The following is a 20,670-nucleotide window of genomic DNA, read 5'->3' on the forward strand; positions in this document are numbered from 1 at the left end:
TATTGATTTGAGTTTTTCCCTCAACTCAATTTACCTTCATCCATAAGGCAAGAAAAGTCTAATACTTTTCCCAGAGGTGCTATAACAAAACAGAAATCTAAATAATGGCATTGGCAAAGCTTTCCAACAACATTAAAATTCAGGTATGGAAAAATATTTTACTATACTGTGCGACCAACTTAACTCATAAGAGTACTGAACAGACAAGGTGCATTATATATTGTATTTGTTCTGCCCCTCAGCACACTTTAAAAGTCACTTAGTCTACTAATTGTTCATCTTCTTCGTTCAACTATATCCGACTAGTCAACCTGAAAATCAACTGATAGGCGCAATTGTAATATGAATAAAACATCAGAGTAATATAGATAATCCTACATTAAACAAATATTAATCAAAGTACATATACCCTCAGGTCACCTTCTGGAGATCTTATGGCAGGATTAATGAAACCCTTTATGAAAAAATAAGGAAAAATAATACTGCTGACTTTTAATCTTTACAATTTTATGCCATTAGAGGAAAAGGTGTTCATGTTCTCTCTCTCTCTCACACACACACACACACACACACACACACAAATAATCCATGAACAGAATCAGATGCAATGAAAATGAGGGAGGTAGGGAAAGTCATTTTTAAAAATAAATATAGAACTGAGTCACCAGCTATGATTCCTGTATTATAATTACCACTAAATACACATTTGTATCTAGGTAAGGTAGACTACAATCAATAAATTAAAATCAACAAGTGTCAGCGATCAAATATGACTAATGTTTTTCTTTTTTGCTAAGAAGACTAAAGCTGAACACCATAAACCACAAAAAAAAAAAAAGAGTGACTTAACTGGACATTGACAAGTCATTTTTATTTTTAGTTTTTCTTTATAGTTTATAGCTCTTACAAGCTAAAATTTATTTATTTTACTTTTTCTAAAATATTTTGTTATTTTCTGTTTGGCCACTAGATTTTTCCCCCCTTGTGTTTTAAATGGAGCCAAAATTAAAACACTCGTTTTTCCTGTGTTCATCTGCAGCAAGCCAGGACTGTAGGGCTAGATTTCCTGCCAGTAGACCAGATCGAGTGGATCAGAAGTGTGCTGCTTTGATGTCCTTTTCTCAGACTTATTTGTGTATCAGAATGAAAACCCTTTAAACCCCTTTAAAGGTTGCAAAGAAGAAACCATCTAAACCCACATAAGGGATGGCTTCTAACTCTGGATCTACTGTCTTCCCATGTGTCAAGTAGGGCAAGTGGAGACACACTTTCTGGCACAAATCTTTGCAGCATATGCTCTAAAATGATGCAGATATCGGTTTACACTTGAAGCAAGTATACTGCGGCAGGAAGTTGTTATACAACTTATAACCCAATGCAGTGGACTCAAGCCATTGGTCTTTTTCCTTTTCAACCCCATTCACCTACCAAATATCCAGCACAGAAATGGAACTCCTAAATGCAACTGTATGTACAAGAGAATTAGTTTCCCACACTTTGGGGAGGATCATTCTGTTACTCTCTAGTGGATTATTAGCACATTTTAAGAGTCTTAGAAACCTACTAAACTTTTTCTTTTAAAAAGGAGAAGATCTCTCAGTTCCTCTAACATCCAATTTTCAAGCAGGTCCAAAATTTTAGCTCTAGGCTCTTCAATTTAAGTGTAAAGCCTATTTATTCATGTCTGAATACTGGTGACATAGTAGAATTTTTGGAAGCATTCTCGATCCATCTCTAACATCACACACTCAGCAGCTGACCTACCAGTGATCTGCTGCAAATCATCTATCCATCTCCCCACTGGCTGTCCCCTATTACGATGACCCATCACCATGCTTTCCATGGTAACTTCTCAAGTTATTTCCATTTCTACGCCTGATGTGACCAAAGTACATATGTTTGCATTTGTTGATTTCTGACAAGAGTTCATTTCTCTATAATACTTCTAACAAGCATTTGTTTTCTTTTTTTGTCCAAAAGAGATGCAAGAGTCCTCACCAGCACCACATCTCAATGGCTTCGATTTTCTTCTTGACAGAAGCATTAGTTTCCCAGGAACTACATCAATAAGTCACTATGGAAAAAAACTAAGCTTTTCATTACTCAAACCCCCATACATTTCAAGATGCCATGGTTTTTCCACACTTTTGTAAGAGGGACAATGGCTGAGCAAGCTATCTATAGTCTTCAGATTTCTTTGGAGCAGCCTCCTTCATTGGATATGTATGATCCCACGTAATTAAATGCATTTACTGCCTCACACTTGACCATTAATTGTGATGTCCACCTGCATCCTGTGCTTATTGATCATGTCAATTTAAATGCATTTTGTTTATGCTACATTCAGGGAAAGTCCATATACCTCTCTTTCCCATTTCCCAATACAGGTTCTGGTCAGTAGCTCCAAAGGTGGATGCTGCTATTTCAACAACGGAACCTATACCGTCAAGTCCTCATGAAGGGATGGAAGGATGGTATTGTGATTTAGGCAGGTTTTCATTTTCAGAAGCATCCACAGTCTTAAAATGGCAAATTGTCCCCTTGAATTCAGATACCATCAGTTTCTGGTAACGGTTAAATTTGACATCACAATTATACCATAACTATTGTTAGTTATTTCATTACACCCATAAATATGTATTTGCTACCCCATTTTCCCCACCCCAGTCTGCTTTGGGACTGTAAACTCTTTGAAGCAGTGACTGCCATTTATTATATGTTTATACAGTGCCTGGCTGGGGCTTTTAGATGCTATCACAATATAAGTGTTAGATAACAAAATAATAATAAATGCTCCCATATGCTGCAAAGGAAGAAAAAAGAAAAAGACAAGTCCCTACCCAAAATTCTTACAGTCAGGATGATGGATCAGACAAGTGAAGCTGTAACATACATTGGGAAGGAGAGATTAAGAAGGAGATGATTATAGAGCCGATTCCACAGTCTTTGGGTTAGGTATATGTACATAATGTGGGTTCAACATATTTTTTGTTAGTTTCTGTTCTGAGTGTAAACTTGGGTCCTTTTTTATAGATAATGCTTCAATAATATGCTTTTAAAAGCGATCTGAATGAGGCAAAAGGTTCCAAAATATTTTGGAACAGTGATTCATGAGCAAATGGCAGCATGAAAGAAGGCAAAAAGCCTTTTATGGAAGCAGATGAAACGGGAGTCAAGGTTGGTATAACTGGGGGATTGGCTGCATGTCAGGAGGTTAAGCGGAAGAATGCTAAACAGACAGGGAAAAAGATCTAGACAGGAACTTTATGATGTAGAACCTTAAAAGCAAGGACAAGATTTTTGAACTTCATTCGCAGTGCCATGGGGAGCCAGTGATGTGACTCTTGATCACAGAGACTAGTGCTTATGCCTGCCAACTTTTATTGCTCAGATCTTGGTTTACAAAAATGACTAACCAGATTCCCTATGAAAGGCATCTGCTATTCAGGACAGGAAAGACTCTTAATCTCAAGAATATTTTTCTTCTCCAACCTTCTGCCAGAAACATCATAACAGAACTTATTCAGTCTCAGACAAAGGGAATATGAATTCAAGTTTTATTATCATCAGTTCCAGACCTCAGTGGTAACAGATGTTGGAGAGAAGTCATTCTTCCTATACTTCCCTAAGTACTCCTGAATATCTGTGGATCCATGAATCCAAGCCAGTCCCTGGAGGCAATCTCCAAATTTAGCAGTGGTCATTTGCTCAGAGCCATTTTCCTTATTGCCATGTCAAGACCTCATTACAGGTACATTACAGAATACCCTCTCAAAGAGAGCTGAAATATGGACAGTAATATCCCTCAACTGAAGTATTGTGTCTAGTTCTGGGCACCACATTTCAAGAAAGATGTGGACAAATTGGTAAAAGTCCAGAAAAGAGTAATAAAAATGACTAGAAGTCTAGAAAACATGACCTATGAGGGAAGATTGAAAAAAATGGATTTGCTTAGTCTGGAGAAGAGAAGACTGCGAGGGGATGTGAGAACAGTTTTCAAGTACCTAGAAGGTGGTTACAAGGAGGAGGGAGAAAAAAATATTCTCCTTAAAATCTGAGGAGAGTAAAAGAAGCAATGGGCTTAAATTGCAGCAAGGGCAGTTTACATTGGACATTAGAAAAAACTTTCTAACTGTCAAGGTTGTTAAACACTCAAATAAATTGCTTAGGGGGGTTGTGGAATCTCCATCACTGGAGATTTTAAAGAGCAGGTTAGAGAAACACCTGTCAGGGATGGCTAAATAATACTTAGTCCTGCCATGAGTACACCGCACTTAACTATATGACCTCCTGAGGTCTCCTCCAGCCCTACAATTCAATGATTCTATTAAATCAGAAGTTTTCAAGCAGATGTTGCACTCTGACTCCTTAGTTGTCCAGTCTTGACAATTTGCAGTCTCAATGGACTTGGTTTTAGTGGTGAAAGCTTATGCCCATGAAAGCTTATGCCCAAATAAATTTGTTAGTTTCTAAGGTGCCACAAGTACTCCTCGTTCTTTTTGCAGATACAGACTAACATGGCTACCACTCTGAAAAATGGACTTGGAGGAAGTCTAAAAACATGTTCCAACCTGAGCCATTCACCTACATTTTCTGAGGCTTGGTGTGGGTAAAGAACACTACCAACACAAAATATGCCATTTGTTTGATCTCTGGCATCAAGAAGCTAGTGGCATTACCAGTAAATCCAAAATATTCATATCCATACACATGCAAATGCCATACCACTGTCTAGATAACTTGACATTTCTGAGAACAGCAAGTATATTATGGCCAGTCAGAAAAAAAAAATGCTCAAGCATACACTAAACTCCATTTTAATCTCTAATTGACACCCTTAATCAGTCAAACATGATGGAGCAACTGAAATCAAGGTGATTTCAATCAGTTTGAAGTTTGTCTAATTTGAAAATTATTGCAAATTTATCGGGAACTAAATTATAAACACTGTTTTCAAATGCCACTACTGCTAGGGAATCATATTTGAATTTTCCCAAACTGCTAAAGGAAATAAATATTAAATTGAAAATTAAGTCCCTGATTGTGCAAACACTTAAACAGGAACGTAACTTCATTCACGTGACTAGTCCGATTGATTTACATGGGATTATTCATGGTCTTAAAATATGAACATATGTGATTGCAGAATTATGAGGCTAAAATGGCATCTTTATTAAAAACGTCCCTCTTAGAGGTATAAAATCTTTGTAATTTCAAAACAAAATTGTTTCAGCATTAACAATGAAAAGTTATTTAGATGTCCAATACATTAATGAAGTTATAATGAATTTTTTTAAACACACACACACACAAAATAGACCATTTTTTACGGCTGTCAATAAATTGCAGTTAACTCACATGATTATATCAAAAAAATTAATCACGCTGTTAAACAATAGAATACCAATTGAAATTTATTAAATATTTTGGATGTTTTTCTACATTTTCAAATATGTGGAGTTCTATTAAAACACAGAATACAAAGTGTACAGTGTTCACTTTATATTATTATTTTGATTACAAATATTTTCACTGTAAAAATGATAAACAAAAGAAATAGTATTTTTCAATTCACCGCAGACCAGTACTGTAGTGCAATCTTTTTATTATGAAAGTGTAACTTACAAATGTTGATTGTTTGTTACATAATGGCACTCAAAAACAAAGCAATGTAAAACTTTAGTACCTACAAGTCCACTCACTCCTACTTCTTGTTCAGCAAATCGCTAAGAAAAACATGTTCATTTACATATACAGGAGATAATGCTGCTCGCTTCTTGTTTACAGTGTCACCTGAAAGAGAAAACAGGCGTTCGCATGGCACTTTTGGTGCCAGCATTGCAAGGTTTTTATGTGCCAGATATGCTAAACATTCGTATGCCCCTTCATGCTTTGGCCACCATTCCAGAAGACATGCTTCCATGCTTGTTAAAAAAATAATGCGTTAATTAAATTTGTGACTGAACTCCTTGCGCGTGAATTGTACGTCTCCTGTTCTGTTCTACCCCATTCTGCCATCTATTTCATGTTACAGCAGTCTCAGATGATGACCCAGCACATGTTCATTTTAAGAACACTTTCACAGCAGATTTACAAAACACAAGAAGCTATCAGTGTGAGATTTCTAAAAATAGCTACAGCACTCCACCCAAGGTTTAAGAATCTGAACTGCCATCCAAAATCTGAGAGGGACGAGGCATGGAGCATCCTTTCAGAAGTCTTAAAAGAGCAACACTCTGATGTGGAAACTACAGAACCCGAACCACCAAACAAGAAAATCAACCTTCTGCTGGTGACATCTGACGCAGATGATGAAAATGAACATGCGTTGGTCCACTCTGCTTTGGATTGTTATCGAGCAGAACCCGTCATCAGCATGGACGCATGTTGTCTGGAACAGTGGTTGAAGCATGAAGGAACATGACTCTTTAGCGCATCTGGGATGTAAATATCTTGCGACGCTGGCTACAGCAGTGCCATGAGAACGCCTGTTCTCACTTTCAGGTGACACTGAAAACAAGAAGCGGGCAGAAAATTGTAACCAAACTTGTTTGTCTGAGTGATTGACTGAAGTAGGACTGAGTGGACTTGTAGGCTCTAAAGTTTTACATTGCTTTATTTTTGAATGCAGATATTTTTCTGTACATAATTCAACATTTGTAAGTTCAACTTTCATGATAGAGATTGCACTACAGTACTTGCATTAGGTGAATTGAAAAATACTATTTCTTTTGTTTTTACAGTGCAAATATTTGTAATCAAAAATAAACTTTGTATTCTGTGTTATAATTGAAATCAATATATTTGAAAAAGTAGAAAACATCCAAAAAATTTTAAATAAATGGTATTCTATTAAAAGTACGATTAATCTCAATTTTTTTAATCGCTTGACAGCCCTACAAGGCACCTAAAGTTAGGGTCTTTAGTCCAAAATTTAGGCACTTGAGAGTGGGTTTTTGAAAAGCTCTCAAGTGACATAGGAGCACAAGTGCCATTGACTTCAAACTGAAAATGCTGATAGAGGTTTAGCCAGGTTGAATCTCTTCAGCTTTCTTGACTTTTAGAAGTTCAATATACCAGAAGGTCATGTAGGATGAAAATATAGCATGGGATAATTGCTTATCAATTTTGGATTTGAGTTTATGTGGTTCTCACAGAAAGGATATTAATAAAGCCCCAGACTTGTCTCTTTTAGAAGATATAAGCATTTTATGTATGAAATTTAGCAGAAAATACCACCCTATAAAATCTGAAATTTTACAATTCTAAATCTAGGAAACTAAAGAAACAATTACAAAACATCTACTTCAGTGATTTAAGACCATGAGATAGGAAGAACACAGAGAATCATCAAAATATAAATAAAAATGATTACATATTTTTAAAAAATATTGTAATCCAAAAAACTGATATTTTTTTAAATCATGATTATCCATTCAGCTGTTGAAAAAAAGCCATTTTATGTTATGTTCTCCACATTTAACAAAGCTTCAGCATTTTCTGCTAGAGACAGAAACATAATACTTTCAAAATTCATAAGCAGAAAGTTGATCCAAATATAACTTCATCCCAAAAATGAAGAGCATTTTTACAGTGATCAAGAGATTATTTTGCTTTCATTTTGTATGCATTCTAAACCACAAGAGAAAAGGAATTTCCATTGTCTGGATGCCAGCAGGGCACTTAAAGTTTCTGCAAGTAATTTAGAAAGATGGACAGCCTATTTGTTTTGAATGGAACAGCCAAGTAGAGACTAGCTGCCTAGAAGATTTCTATTGCAAGATGGATAGTGGCATGTAGCAAAGAAACCTAAAGAGCTCCTGTTCCAGAACATAAGGGCTCACTCAGCCAGAGTGATTGCGAGATCTTGGGATTCAAGGACAAAACCTTGACCAAAGATCTATGCAGAACTGCAAGTTGAAGTTTAGTTCATTAGAAGACTTTTTCAAATTTCCTTTTTTTTTTTAAATGCAGAATGTAAGTTAAAAGACGGTGTGGCTGCAGGAGAAAGGCAGTGCTTGATTAGTAATGAAAGACATGCCGGAGCTCAAGCAAGTAGGTCCCAGGTCTCAAGCAATTTTTTACTTTCATAACTGACGTGGCATGCCCAGAGGTGCTGGGGATATAAACTACCAAGCCTAGAGGTACCAGGCTCAGCCCTGGCACACCCTGGCACAAATTAAGCACTGGAGAAAGGCTTTTTATATCTGTGGCCATAAAGATGCCAATACAAGGCAAATTCAGAAAAAAAAAACCCGCTTTTTTAAAATAAAGCTGTTGGAAAGACTAATGTCTATTCAAAATATGTTACCAGAGCCTTATCCATCTACCGATTTAGCCTCTTTTATATATAGTTTTTTTAAGTAAAATGTGGCCCACTAAAATTAAAAACACATCAAAACACCGAGATTGCCAGATAGAAAACTAGATCATGCTACTGCTCAAAAACCTTTATGATAAGCTAAATAACATTTGCTTCAACCTCAAGATCACCAAATTTGGGACAAAGGCAGTGGATGAGATCCAAGGAGTCTTGTTCTAATTAAAAAAAAAGGGGAGGGGGGAAATGATGTCTGACGTTCAGACATACTAGTTCAGACTTGATGCATGCTAATATAAATCTATAAATATGTAAGACGAACTAGTGTATGCAAAGTCACTACAAAAGCCATGCTCCTCATACTTAATTAGCCATGCTCTGCATACATAATTTCTAACCTTCAGAACGTAAGGTGTTCATTCAGGATCATTTGTGTTAAAACAATACTGTGCAAAGACTCTAATTACTCTGTATTTAAAGGTTTCAGGGTAACAGCCGTGTTAGTCTGTATTTGCAAAAAGAAAAGGAGTACTTGTGGCACCTTAGAGACTAACCAATTTATTTGAGCATAAGCTTTCATGAGCTACAGCTCAATTCATCATCATCCTTTTCTGTATTTAAAGTGGTTGAACCCTACCATGAACCTGAGTAAACATTTGGGAGCAGGGTGAATGTCCACCTGAAAGTACATGCCCTTCATATCAAGAGCTGCAAAGCACATGTCCTTTTCTAGGGATGGTATGTGCCAGGGTGGATTTGATTTAAATCACTAGCCAGGAAGACTCGATTTAATCATGGATTTCTACATAAAAGTGCATTCTTGTCGGTAGTTATAACCTTAATACATATTCTTCACAACTCAGAGATAGATGTACGTTTCATTTTTAGAAGGTACACACTATACATTTTTAAGTGATTTATTATGAAAACTTTTCAGATTAGTTTTACAGCTAAATCAGAAAATGAATGATCGTTTGGTTATTTCATTTACCAAAGGTCATTGAAGCAGATATTTATGAAGTCATTGGGAGATGAATATCTCCAATTCAACAGGTTTATCATTAATATTTGGAGGATTTTCTTGCCATGCTGTATTAGGAGGAGAACGTCACCAGACAGACATTTAAATATTTTTATTTAACTAAAACAACAACGTTATGTATTCTGTATTTTTTTTCTTCAACAGCAAACACACGATATTTTAACAAAACAAGCATATGAATTTTTGAATTTAGTTAATCATTCACGTTTTTTAAAATCAGGTTTGTTTTTGTTAAAATTGCTTTTAACTAAAATAGTTACATGAAATACTTAAAAAAAACAAAAATTAAATCTCTATGTCAGCCAGGTCAACATGAGAAACTTAAAATACTGGTTTCTGCAGCTAACACAGTCATCTTCACCTTCATTTTCCTGTTTGTTTTTGAACACTTTCCTGCTTTTTCAGGTCCCAAATGATTTCTCAGTTTGGAATGAATTAGTCCAAAAGAAAAAAATATTCTTTCGAAACCGGCAGAAGAAGCTACTGCTGTTAAAAGTGAGATTATCACTTCAACAGTCTCTGAATCCAAATGCTTATGTGACTTCCACCAGTTCACTGGTATGTCTTTCTTTAAAACATCATCAGCAAACATATATTTCTTAAATGGTTCTTATTCCCAAACTGGGTCTCTTTTATGGCCTGCTGCCATTATAGGTTTTCCCTTCTAGTAAGAAAATGGTATGGTAGATCTCAAATCAATGAAGGCTACACTCAGAAAGACCTCAAGGCTTCTGGAATATGCTGCTCAAACAAACAGTTTCACTTTTGTTTCTCCTGCCCGTTCCTCCCGTCTCACATTTATCTCTAGACTTCTTCTCCTTGTCCAGATCTATTCCTCCCCCAAAAATCTTCTATTCATTCAACTTTTTGAAACTTTGCACTTTTAGAGAGAGGTAAGGGATTGACGCTATGTACACAAATTTGCAGAGGAACAATAGCCTTGAAGTCTGTTATTTCTCACCTCTATGTTATTTATTTAAAATCATTTTTGCTGTTAACAAGCATGTTATCGCTGGAGACCCAAATCCACAGTTTGAGAACTGCAAAACCTAAGCATCTCTGATGGTATCTTCTAGACTGAACACTGAGTCCCATTGGGTAGATAAAAAGATTAACCTACATAATCTATACAGAAGCCCCTGGAACTCCATAAGATTGGGTCCCTAATCCATGAACTATTGAAACTCATTTACAAAACTTTTCTTAAACATTACATGAATATATTGTCTTATACTATCAAATCAGAATTCATAATCCCTATTCCATGATGAGATATCTTTGAGCTATAATATATCTTAATTAAAACTATCTTTAGATAGGTTTTTTTCCTGCAAAAAGCATTTTATCAAAAAAATTCAATTTAAATTTCAAAAATCCATTTTTTTAAAAAAAAAATCATTGATTTTTATCCACCCTGGTATGTGTCCATGTCACCACAGGAAACTTGAGTTTCCAAATAAAATGGTTGAGATAGTGGAGAATAACAATGGGTATCAGGCCATGCTTCTTCTTGGGTACTAGGAAGTACATTGAGTAAAAGTCTTTCCCCTGGTACTATAGAGGTACCAGGGCTCTATTGCACCTCGTTCTAAGAGATTCTGCTTCTTGTTTGAGAATCTACTCAGAAGGATGGCCCCTGAAAGGGTGTGAGCAAAGGGTTTTGGAGGGGGCAATGTAAACTCAATCACATAGCCAGAATGGATGATATTTAATACCCACTTGTCCATGGTTATTGCACTCCAAGTGTGGAAAAAGGGCACTAGACAATCCCCAAAGGATATATGGGGATTGGCAGGCAGTGGCATTACTGGTTTGCAGCTTTCAAGCTTAACAAGGATGTTTATCTCCTGAGATGAAACCAGAACCAGTTTTATCACATCCAGAGTTTAAATCCTGCAACCAAAATCTTTATGTCAAAACGTGCCCTTTCTTGCAATACATTCCAACATACATACAGCACAAAAATCTTCCTGGGGGAGCACATGAATATGAAGACAGCAAATCTAGAGGTTTTTCATTCCTACAAGTTCAAAACCCTTTTGTGCTCATCTTGGGTTACAGAGAGCTATTAAAATTAATAAATTTTATTTAGACTTGCAAAATTAATATTTTGTAACAGTTATTGTAATTATCAATAGTTCATATTTTACGAGCTTTTCAAGCACATATAGCTGTAGCAAATGTGCTTTAATTAGATATCAAAAACAAGAACGGTTAAGTGCTAAATAAAATAACCGTGCCTTACATCTTGGCCTGAAATTCATTAGACTAAATTGAATATAAAGATAAGAAACAAGGTACTGTGTATGTAATAGGTATGTGGTCTCACACACACACACACAGTTACAGTCCACTGATCTGAGTTTGTTACAAGACCAGTACATGGTAAAATGATAATTGTTGTTTTAATTTATTACAGATGTGCGCAAATCTGAATACTGAATACCATGGCAATCTGAACTTTTTGTTTCAGTTCACATGTGTCAGACATATTGTTATTCAGATTTTTTTCCCATGAGCAGAAAATAAGAAGTTTCTCTCTCATCCAAGCATCTTTAATGTTCTTGAGTCCTACTCTCTGCCTTTTGATACCACCCCAGAGATCCCAGGTCCTGCCCTCCCCTTACGCTCTTCCTTCTTACCCCTTCAGTGACAGTTAGTGGTTTCAGATCCTTCTACCAGCTTCCCTGCTGCTGATACACTGCAGTCAACTTTGCTCCTGTCAATCAAAACAAGTGTCGCACTGACTCAGTGATGCTCATGCTTCCTGTTGTGATTAATCATCCTATTAGATGTTTTTCTTCTGAAAAAATATTAAAAATCTCCATTTTATAAGCTAAACACCACAGTCCATGGTGTGTGTACAGCACGTTTTGACATATCTGAATAGCTGGCATTCACAAAACTGTTCAACCATAAGTGGTCCCACAAAGTAGAATCCCTTAATGTTTAGCAGAAGTGCAATCAGAAGTAAAGTTGATGTGGAAATAGAGACTCTGAATGTCTCCATAAGCATTCCCTTCTTTGGGGTAGAAGGTATATTACTGGCATTTACTATATTGAAAGAGGATACAGGGAATTCTGTTAATTATTCCCCAAAAGTTATTACCCAAACCCACATATTCTATGCAGTACAGAACCACTGGTTTTGGGGAAAAGCAAGCTTCTTTTCTCCACAGTAAGATCCTGGTAAAAATTAAAGTTATAGAAAGAAACCCTTTCCTGGGCTTAATCAGAAGAAATGATAAGTCTATCTAAGTTTATACATAGTAAGGAAATTTAGATTTGTCTTTCTATGCTAGACAAGAATAGATCTGGATGAAGATGTTAACAGAGCTAGTCCTAAAAGAAGTAGATGAGACTTAAGGCAAGAATACCTCTTTCTTCCAAGAACACAGGCATATGGGATAGCATAAAGTAGATAATGTAGGAAAACTTAATATTTAGGTTATTATATTCTTCAGTAGAGGGAACAGGCTTTATTCCATAAATATGCTACAGTCAGCTGGGTATGTCATTCGGCTGGATTTGTACTTCTGAAAGAAGAGAAACTGTGATGCTGCATGAGATACTGCAAATAGACTATCCAGTGAAGGAAGCAGAGCAAAGTGATCTAACTTCAGTATTCCGATTTACAGTGTTCTACTGCAAGTGGTGCAGCTGCTTGCGTGTGTCTTTAATGCTTTGTGATGAAATGGTCATTCCAGTCGTGCCACAAACAGCCCCAAAGCACTGCAGCCCTTCAAACAAAGCTGAAAGTATAAATGGAATTAAAATGGACCCATTCCATAGTGAACAACTATCTTAAGAGGCAGAAAAACAACCAGTATTGTGAACTAAGAAATATACTCCTGAGAGTAGAGGTGAAGGAGAGATGATGAGAAAATGTTCCCTTGGGAGTTACTGTCACTTACCTGATTGATAGAGAATGGTAGTGCTTCCGTCTATATGTCTACTCTGGTGGCAACTGTATCCTAAAATAATACTGCACTGCCAGCAACTCTGTATACCGCAAAGGTGGCCACAAGGTGGCCAGCAGAGCCCTGTAATGCACATTTCTGCTACGCTACGTGTTTATGAAAGAGGTGTGGCCTACATAAGTATGGGGACTGTATGTTCTAAAATGCCTTGCTTTGCAATGTGCAAAGGCAACAGAAAAACAATAATGACATGCAGATAAAATCCAAAAAATAATCTAAGAAAGATGGAGGCACTCTCGGTAGGTAATAATCCTGTGTTGCTAAAGGATCAACGAGACTTGATTGGGCTCCCTCAATTCTACTTTCTATGATTTTATGAAGAAAGAGTAAAAGGAGGGAGTAGAGAAATGGAAATAGGTGAAAGTGACAACTTTTAGATTAGCAAACTTCATTTTATTAATTGCATTTAATTTATTCTCAATGACGTAAAACCCAATTTCAAAAACCCCAAATCTAGGAAAATATATAGGTCACATAAAGTATTCAAGTGGCCAGCATGAAGCTTTACCAGTTTGCATTGTATTACTATTTTACCAATTTGTATTTTTGTAACTTTATTCAAAATCTTTTTTTTAATAAAAAGAAGAAATGCTACCCATATTTTTTGTTTCTTTCAACATGTGCAGTCTTATATTCTAATAACTATGTGTTAGTTACCTTGGAAACTGCTGTAGGGTGAAATTGGATGTATTACCAGATTAATTCTTTACAATTGTGGATACTGTTTAAAAATGGTGTACATGTTTGTGCATTTTTATGGTACAGGTGCCGAGATGTCACCTCCTCCTCCTCCCCAATGTAAATGTTCAACATTTTAAAAGTCTGTTGTTGCTGTTGCTATTGGAAGTGCAGAGAATATGAAAAATTATGCTGAATATTAGTAAATTATATTTTTGAAAAATCTATAAAAATTAATTATGAGCTAGTCTGTTTATGCAACTGAGTTACAAGAACAACTATTGGTGTGAGCAGAGATTTTTAAGAAGCAATTTTGATAGAAGCAGTGATATCAAAACGAATATATAAAATAGTTATAAATATCTGAGCCCAGGAAGACAGAAGTGCCAGATACGTCCTGAAGTCCAGGAACTTTGCTGTTGATGTCACATGGAAGGCATTCACACATTATGGAGATGGGCAGTGGTATAAAACTCTAAAATAGATAGTTATCAGAATGTATGCACTGGCATTATTTCCACATACAATGTTATGAACCATTTTTGTTTACCTTGAGTATGTAAATAGAAGGATGCAGCTTTTTTTTTAATTTCAAAATTAAACTTCACATTCATAGAAGCAGAAACAAAAAGAGTGGTGATTTTATACTACAGGCTTTGTTCTGCACTTCCTCTAACTTTGAATGCAGGGGGGCTTTGTCTGGCCAGTGAGAAGATTCTTGGCTACTTTCAGGGATCCCTCCCTTTTGGGCTAAAGAAGGGAGGATGGGAGAGCATCACCTGAGTCAGGGACTGACCGAAATGAGCTCAGGTGGGCCACTGGCCCATGTGCATCTGGGGGAGGGGTATTTCTATCCATTCCCTGCAGACAGTCATCTTTCACCCTGAAGCAGCAGCACTCATCCTCCCCGCCATGTGATCAGAAAATAAACAGGTTTTATCATCTGCTGTAGGCATTGCACTAGTTACTTGTTTCTGCTGGAAAGGAATTTTCCCTCACTAGATTGTCCAGGGCAGAGCAGGCTTCCCCCACTCCTTCCCCACAGCAGGTCAGTGGCCTGGTTGGGTTGTCACAACCTAGCAGATGGGAGGTGTCCAGTGCAGATACTTGTTCCATAAGGAAGAATAGCTCCCTGGTAAACCAGGGAGTTGGATTTAGGGGAAGTCACCCCCTAGGGAAGCTGAGGAAGGGGAGCTGGAGCCTCTAACATCTAGTAAATTGGGGACTCAACCTCCTTTCCCCAGCTCCTTTAAATCCTCATATGAGGGGAAGGCTGAGGGGTCCCAGCAATGAGTTGGGGCCAGAACGGGAGAGGGGAGGGCTGATGGCAGCTCTCCCCAAACACATGGAAATGATTAAGGAAGGAATGATGATCTGCACTGTACAATTTCTTGCTGGGTAGTTGAGGCCGAATTAAAACCACATTCCTTGCATCTTGTCTTTCTTCCTGCTTGGCCAGGACAATAGCCCCTCTAAACTCAGTTCTCTATTAGGGGAATGTAGCTAAGTCAATATAACATGCAACTGTGTAAAATTGGCTCTGCTTTCAACCCACCATACTTGGTCTCCAAAATGGAGAAGCAAGGTACTAGAGTAGGAGCTAGAGTGAAGTGAAAATGGAGAGTGAAATGAAAAGCCTTTTGTTAATTTAAAACACAGGTTTTTTGTTGTTTTAGAAGACACTACTGTACCAGGACAATTTCTATTTTCAAAGGTGAGTACACTTATATAGGCATCATTTAAGAAATCTTTGAAGATGATATTGTAAGCATTTCCCTTCCACTGCATTCCTATTTTAGGGCCTGATTTGTAGCAAGTTATAAGCATTCTTTTAGCAAAACAGCAAGACACTTTCAAACTTCCACTCAATTTACTGTACATAGCATCACATTTTATTTATATAGTGCCATTGTTCCAACTTTCTTCAGGATGCATTGGCACTGCCTGTCATCATTACCACACTGTGTTATTGTGACTAATAGCAAATCTTTTCTAAGTGTAATCACAAAAAATATTGCAATTAAAATGATATTTAAAAAAAAATCCATTTACTTATATTCAGTGGAGTAGGCAGTGATTTCAGTGTCATTGTGTAACCACTTAAATTCCAAAGGCCAGCTGCCTTCCGCAAGGCACGTGAGTACAAGACGGTTCCCCTCTAGATGGATCTGGGGCAAACCAGGCTCAGTCTTGAAGTAGGGTGCAACGTCATCTGAAACATACAAGAGAAAAAATGTTTTCATGACTATGAAAATGGATATTATCCTTGATTTTAGGCCACTAATATTTACCCAATTTCCTCCTAAATTATTTAATAAAATAGGGGACTAGGCTGTCCAGTACTTAAGTATCAACCTCCTAAGTACCAACCGTCTGTATCTAGAAACGTGCTACTGGTTAAAATGTTGCTTGGTTCACAAGTTAAAAACAAGTTTGGAATCCTCAGCCGAGGCTCCTCTTCATAGGTGTTTATTTACATGGCAAAAGCACTGGACAACCTGGAACATATTCTTGAGCCTCTGCTCATCAGAGCTATACAACAGAAATCTACACAGTGCCTACATCTGTGTTTAATGTGTCTGGTAGTAGCCATTGCTATTAGTTTCTTACTTTCATTAACACTAAATCCACTCACAAAACTTTAAAAATCCCTTTGAAAAAAAAATATCAGAAAACCAAGGTTGAACGGAAGTGATCATCACAGCAGGACAAGTCTCAAGGCAAATGAAGAATTCTGACAAAAGATCAACTTAGAACAAAACATCTTACAAAATAGCAAGATTAATATATCTTTCAATATTGTCTCTAACTACAGTGTCTTAAATTATATTTTCTGTGACCAATCACAGGTTTTGAATTAGGGTGTTTTAATAACGTTCAAGGCTCAGATAGATGTAGCATGCAAACTCTTATTCTTCTGTGGATCACAATTGCTAACCATACTCCATTAGATGAAATTAGGGGTTGTTAATGCAAACAAAAAAGATGCTCCTCTTTCATGTGGAAGGAAATATCCAACAGGATTCTGAAACATTCTGAGCCCAAACAAACACGCACTGACATTCACTAAAGCAGGATCTGGCCGATATTATCTAATCACGGATACAGTCAAGTTAATTCAAACTATCATCAACTACCAAACTACCTGAAACTAGACATTACCACTACTAATAGACCATTTTGAAAAGACAGATCAAAAGAAAGTTGAATGTTCAGATTTTCTTATTCTGGGTATGTCTTTTTATTTAAATTACACTGACAAAATACCCCATTAATGGTACTGAGCCTGTTTAGTAAACATGCAAGGCCTATTTGTGCATGGAATCTGGACTCTCTTCCTAGTTGTTTTATAGACTTCCTGTGTAACCTTGGGAAAGTCACTTAGGGGCAGAGCCTCAGTTGGCTTAAGTTGTCATAGCTCTTGCTCAAGTTTCTGGAGCTATGACAATTTACACCAGGTGAAAAACTGCCTTAATCTCCCTGTATGAAATCAAGGACTTCAGTCTTTATCTTTTATTTTCCATTTGTAATTTGGGGGTAATAATACTTCCCTTACCCACATGGGTGTTGTGAGGACAAATTTAAAAATATAAGCAATTTAAAAACCTAAGAATATAAAAGAATTTCTGTTGCTCATATAGGACGGTTCTAACAGAAAACTAAGACAAACTTTACGTTTACCTCATTACACAAAATGTGGACCTGATACTGAATACAAAATGAGCACCATTAATAGAATACATTACTGTCCAGATAGAGCTTGAAAGAAAAAAAGTCAATACAGAATTGAGTCAAAACTGCTTTTTTGTCTGTCAGATTATTCAGTTAAACATTCCATAAAATTAGGTTCCTATCAGTGTTAAACTATAGCAATATTACTTTCCAGTAGAGTATAAGTCAATGCTCGTTTTATGCACTAGTCAAATTCCAATTAAATTAGACCAAGTTATTCAAGAAGAAAGTCTACAAAATTCAGCTCCCATTGGTGTAATAGTGCATAAATACAAATATGTTGCTTTCCAGATCACAGAGTTTCAGTACAAAAAACATGAAGAGATAGAGGTTTAATCAGGTGGGAAAGCAATTTCACCTGTGTACTGAAGAAAAAAAAATTGAAAACAAAAACCTGAAAGGAACCCAACATATAGCTGCTGGTGAAATCAGTGGAGATGCTCATGCCAGAGCTCCTGTGAGAGGTAAATGCTAGCAAGGCACTGTAGCCATTGTAGGCAGTCTCATTAGACAATTCCCCTCCATAAATGTATCAGCCTCAGTCTTGAAACCAATTAGGCTTTTTGCTCCCAATGCCCTTGGAAAGCTGTTCCAGAACGTCATTCCTCTGATGATTAGAAACCTTCACCTAATTTCAAGCCTAAACTTGTTGATGACCAGTTTATATTCATTTGTTCTTGTGTCCACACTGGCACTGAACTTAAATAACTCCTCTCCCTCTCTGGTATTTATTAATCTGATACATTAATGGAGAGTAATCATATCTCCCTCAGCCTTCTTTTGGTTAGGCTAAACAAGCCAAGCTCCTTGAGTCTCCTCTCATAAGGTAGGTTTTCCCTTCTTCTGATCCTCCTAGAAGCCCTTCTCTGCACCTGCTCCAGTTTGAATTCATCTTTCTTAAACGTGGGAGACTAGAATTGCACACACTATTCCAGGTGAGGCCTCAACAGTGCCTTGTACAATGGTATTAACACTTCCCTACTGCTGCTGGAAATACCTCACCTGATGCTTCCTAAGACTGCAGTAGCCTTTTTCAGTCTTATGACATTGGCAGTTCCTAGTCATCCTGAGATCAGCCAATACACACAGGTCTTTCTCCTCCTCTGTGCTTCCCACTGATACAGCCCCAGCTTATAACAAAAACTCTTTGTTAACTCCGTATTGCATGACCTTGCACTTTGCACTATTAAATTTCATCCCATTTCTATTACTCTATAACTTTTCTGTAGATCATAAAAGCTGAGCTCCTGGAAAACAATACCAAAGTATGTAGCATTCATATGTTAGTATTACCTAAAAACTCATAGAATTAGATATATAAATTACATTTTTAGAATTAATATCACATTCTGAATGATTCCTTCTCATCATTTTAATACTTAAAAATCCCTATTAAAATAAGCTCTATTCACTCCACTGCCATACCCAATTCTTCTGATTGAATATAGAACTTTTATTGTGATTTTTATGCCCATTAATGGTGTGAGAGAGAAAGAATTATGGAGAAGTGCATGGATATTCCAAATTTATTAAGGAGGAAAATTATATCTATCTGGGTCTCATAATGTCTACTCAGTTACGCCAGATGATTTTTGAATTCAGTTACATTTTATAAAGTTTTATTTTCATTACATTTTAAAAACTTTCAGTACTTTTTCCAAACAAATTTGGTGTTATTGTTCTAGACAAAAATATGTATTTATTATTTTTTTTTACTTTTTAAAATGAAAAGTAATGATATTATGATTAAAGTTAACTTGACTGGGTTGTACAATGATGCTACTGTATCTTATTCTATGCTTTCTGATATGAATTCTTAAAAAAAAAAGTAACTCGGATGTTATTCATTCTTCCACCCCACTTTTTTTTGTAAATAGACATCTTGTGATTATGTTACCAATTTGTGGCAATACTGTTCTTAAGAATCAATGAAACATTATATTCTAGCAGTGCATGGGGTTTTTGTTGTGGTGGTGGTGATTTTTTAATGGCAATGTTTATCCTAGATGTTAAGAGGTTTTAATTATAGTACATTAAAATTTAGATCTTATATTTTTCTTATGTATATGCTTCTATTTTGCCAATGATTTAGCAATAATTTATCAATATAATTATATTTTTAAATTTAAAGAATTTAAATATATAGTCTACATAAAGGAACTAATAAAGTAAATATCTTACATTATCCACTTTACAACATTAACTTGAATACTTTTTGTATTTTGTCAAACTGACAACAGGACATCAAAGCATGCCTTCCCCCACCCCAAATTTTTATAACCTAGTTGAGCTGAGAGACCTAATGACTGTAATCTATTTCCTAACCTGACCTTCTCTTTTATTTTCCCTTTCCTTTTTTTAAAAAAAAAAAATCCACCCCCAGATACCAGAAGAATCAATTGTACCATAAACAAGGGGTGCCACTAGCACACAAATTCTCTAAAACGTTCTTGTAAAGTGACAATAAAATTTATTAAGCCATCATAATAAGCGCTATCAATCAGGTTAGAGTCCAGCTGAGGAAGGATTAGAAATCTCAGCATGAATGGAGCAATCAGCCTGAGTGGGACCTTTATTAATCGCACTCTGGTTTTTAGACAGCTGAGTTTCCCAGGGCGACTAACCTTTTGGTTAAAACTGCTAATCTTCCTTTCAAAACTTATTTTATATCAAACTCAAACATTTTCATTCTCCAGCACACTGCATGGATTTACTACTGAAGGACTGAAAGTTATAGCTTTACAGTTTGAGGAAAAGACCTAATGCACTATTTGTTATCTCTCTGGTCAGTCAATCAATATGAAAATTATGGATCTCTTCTTGTTTTGGTAAATAATCACCCAAACTTCATTTGCAGATAATTTTGGGTACAACAGTAAAACTGCGAAAATTATGAAATGCACAGATTACCACAAAGA

General features: G+C 36.3%; 1 protein-coding gene across 4 annotated transcripts in view; it reads right to left on the minus strand.

Annotated features, from left to right (window-relative positions):
• The window catches only part of SDK1 (sidekick cell adhesion molecule 1), a 646,825-nt gene that overhangs the window by 383,813 nt on the left and 242,342 nt on the right, over positions 1–20,670 (minus strand). For 3 of the 4 annotated variants that reach the window (XM_073361954.1, XM_073361952.1, XM_073361953.1), the window contains exon 3: positions 16,073–16,232. The exons of the other annotated variant lie outside the window; for it this stretch is intronic. In XM_073361954.1, the coding sequence (XP_073218055.1) occupies positions 16,073–16,232 (160 nt within the window). The remainder of the gene's footprint in view (positions 1–16,072; positions 16,233–20,670) is intronic. 4 annotated transcript variants of the gene reach the window in all.

This window comes from Lepidochelys kempii, chromosome 10 (genome assembly GCF_965140265.1).
Source record: "Lepidochelys kempii isolate rLepKem1 chromosome 10, rLepKem1.hap2, whole genome shotgun sequence".
NCBI lineage: Eukaryota > Metazoa > Chordata > Testudines > Cheloniidae > Lepidochelys > Lepidochelys kempii.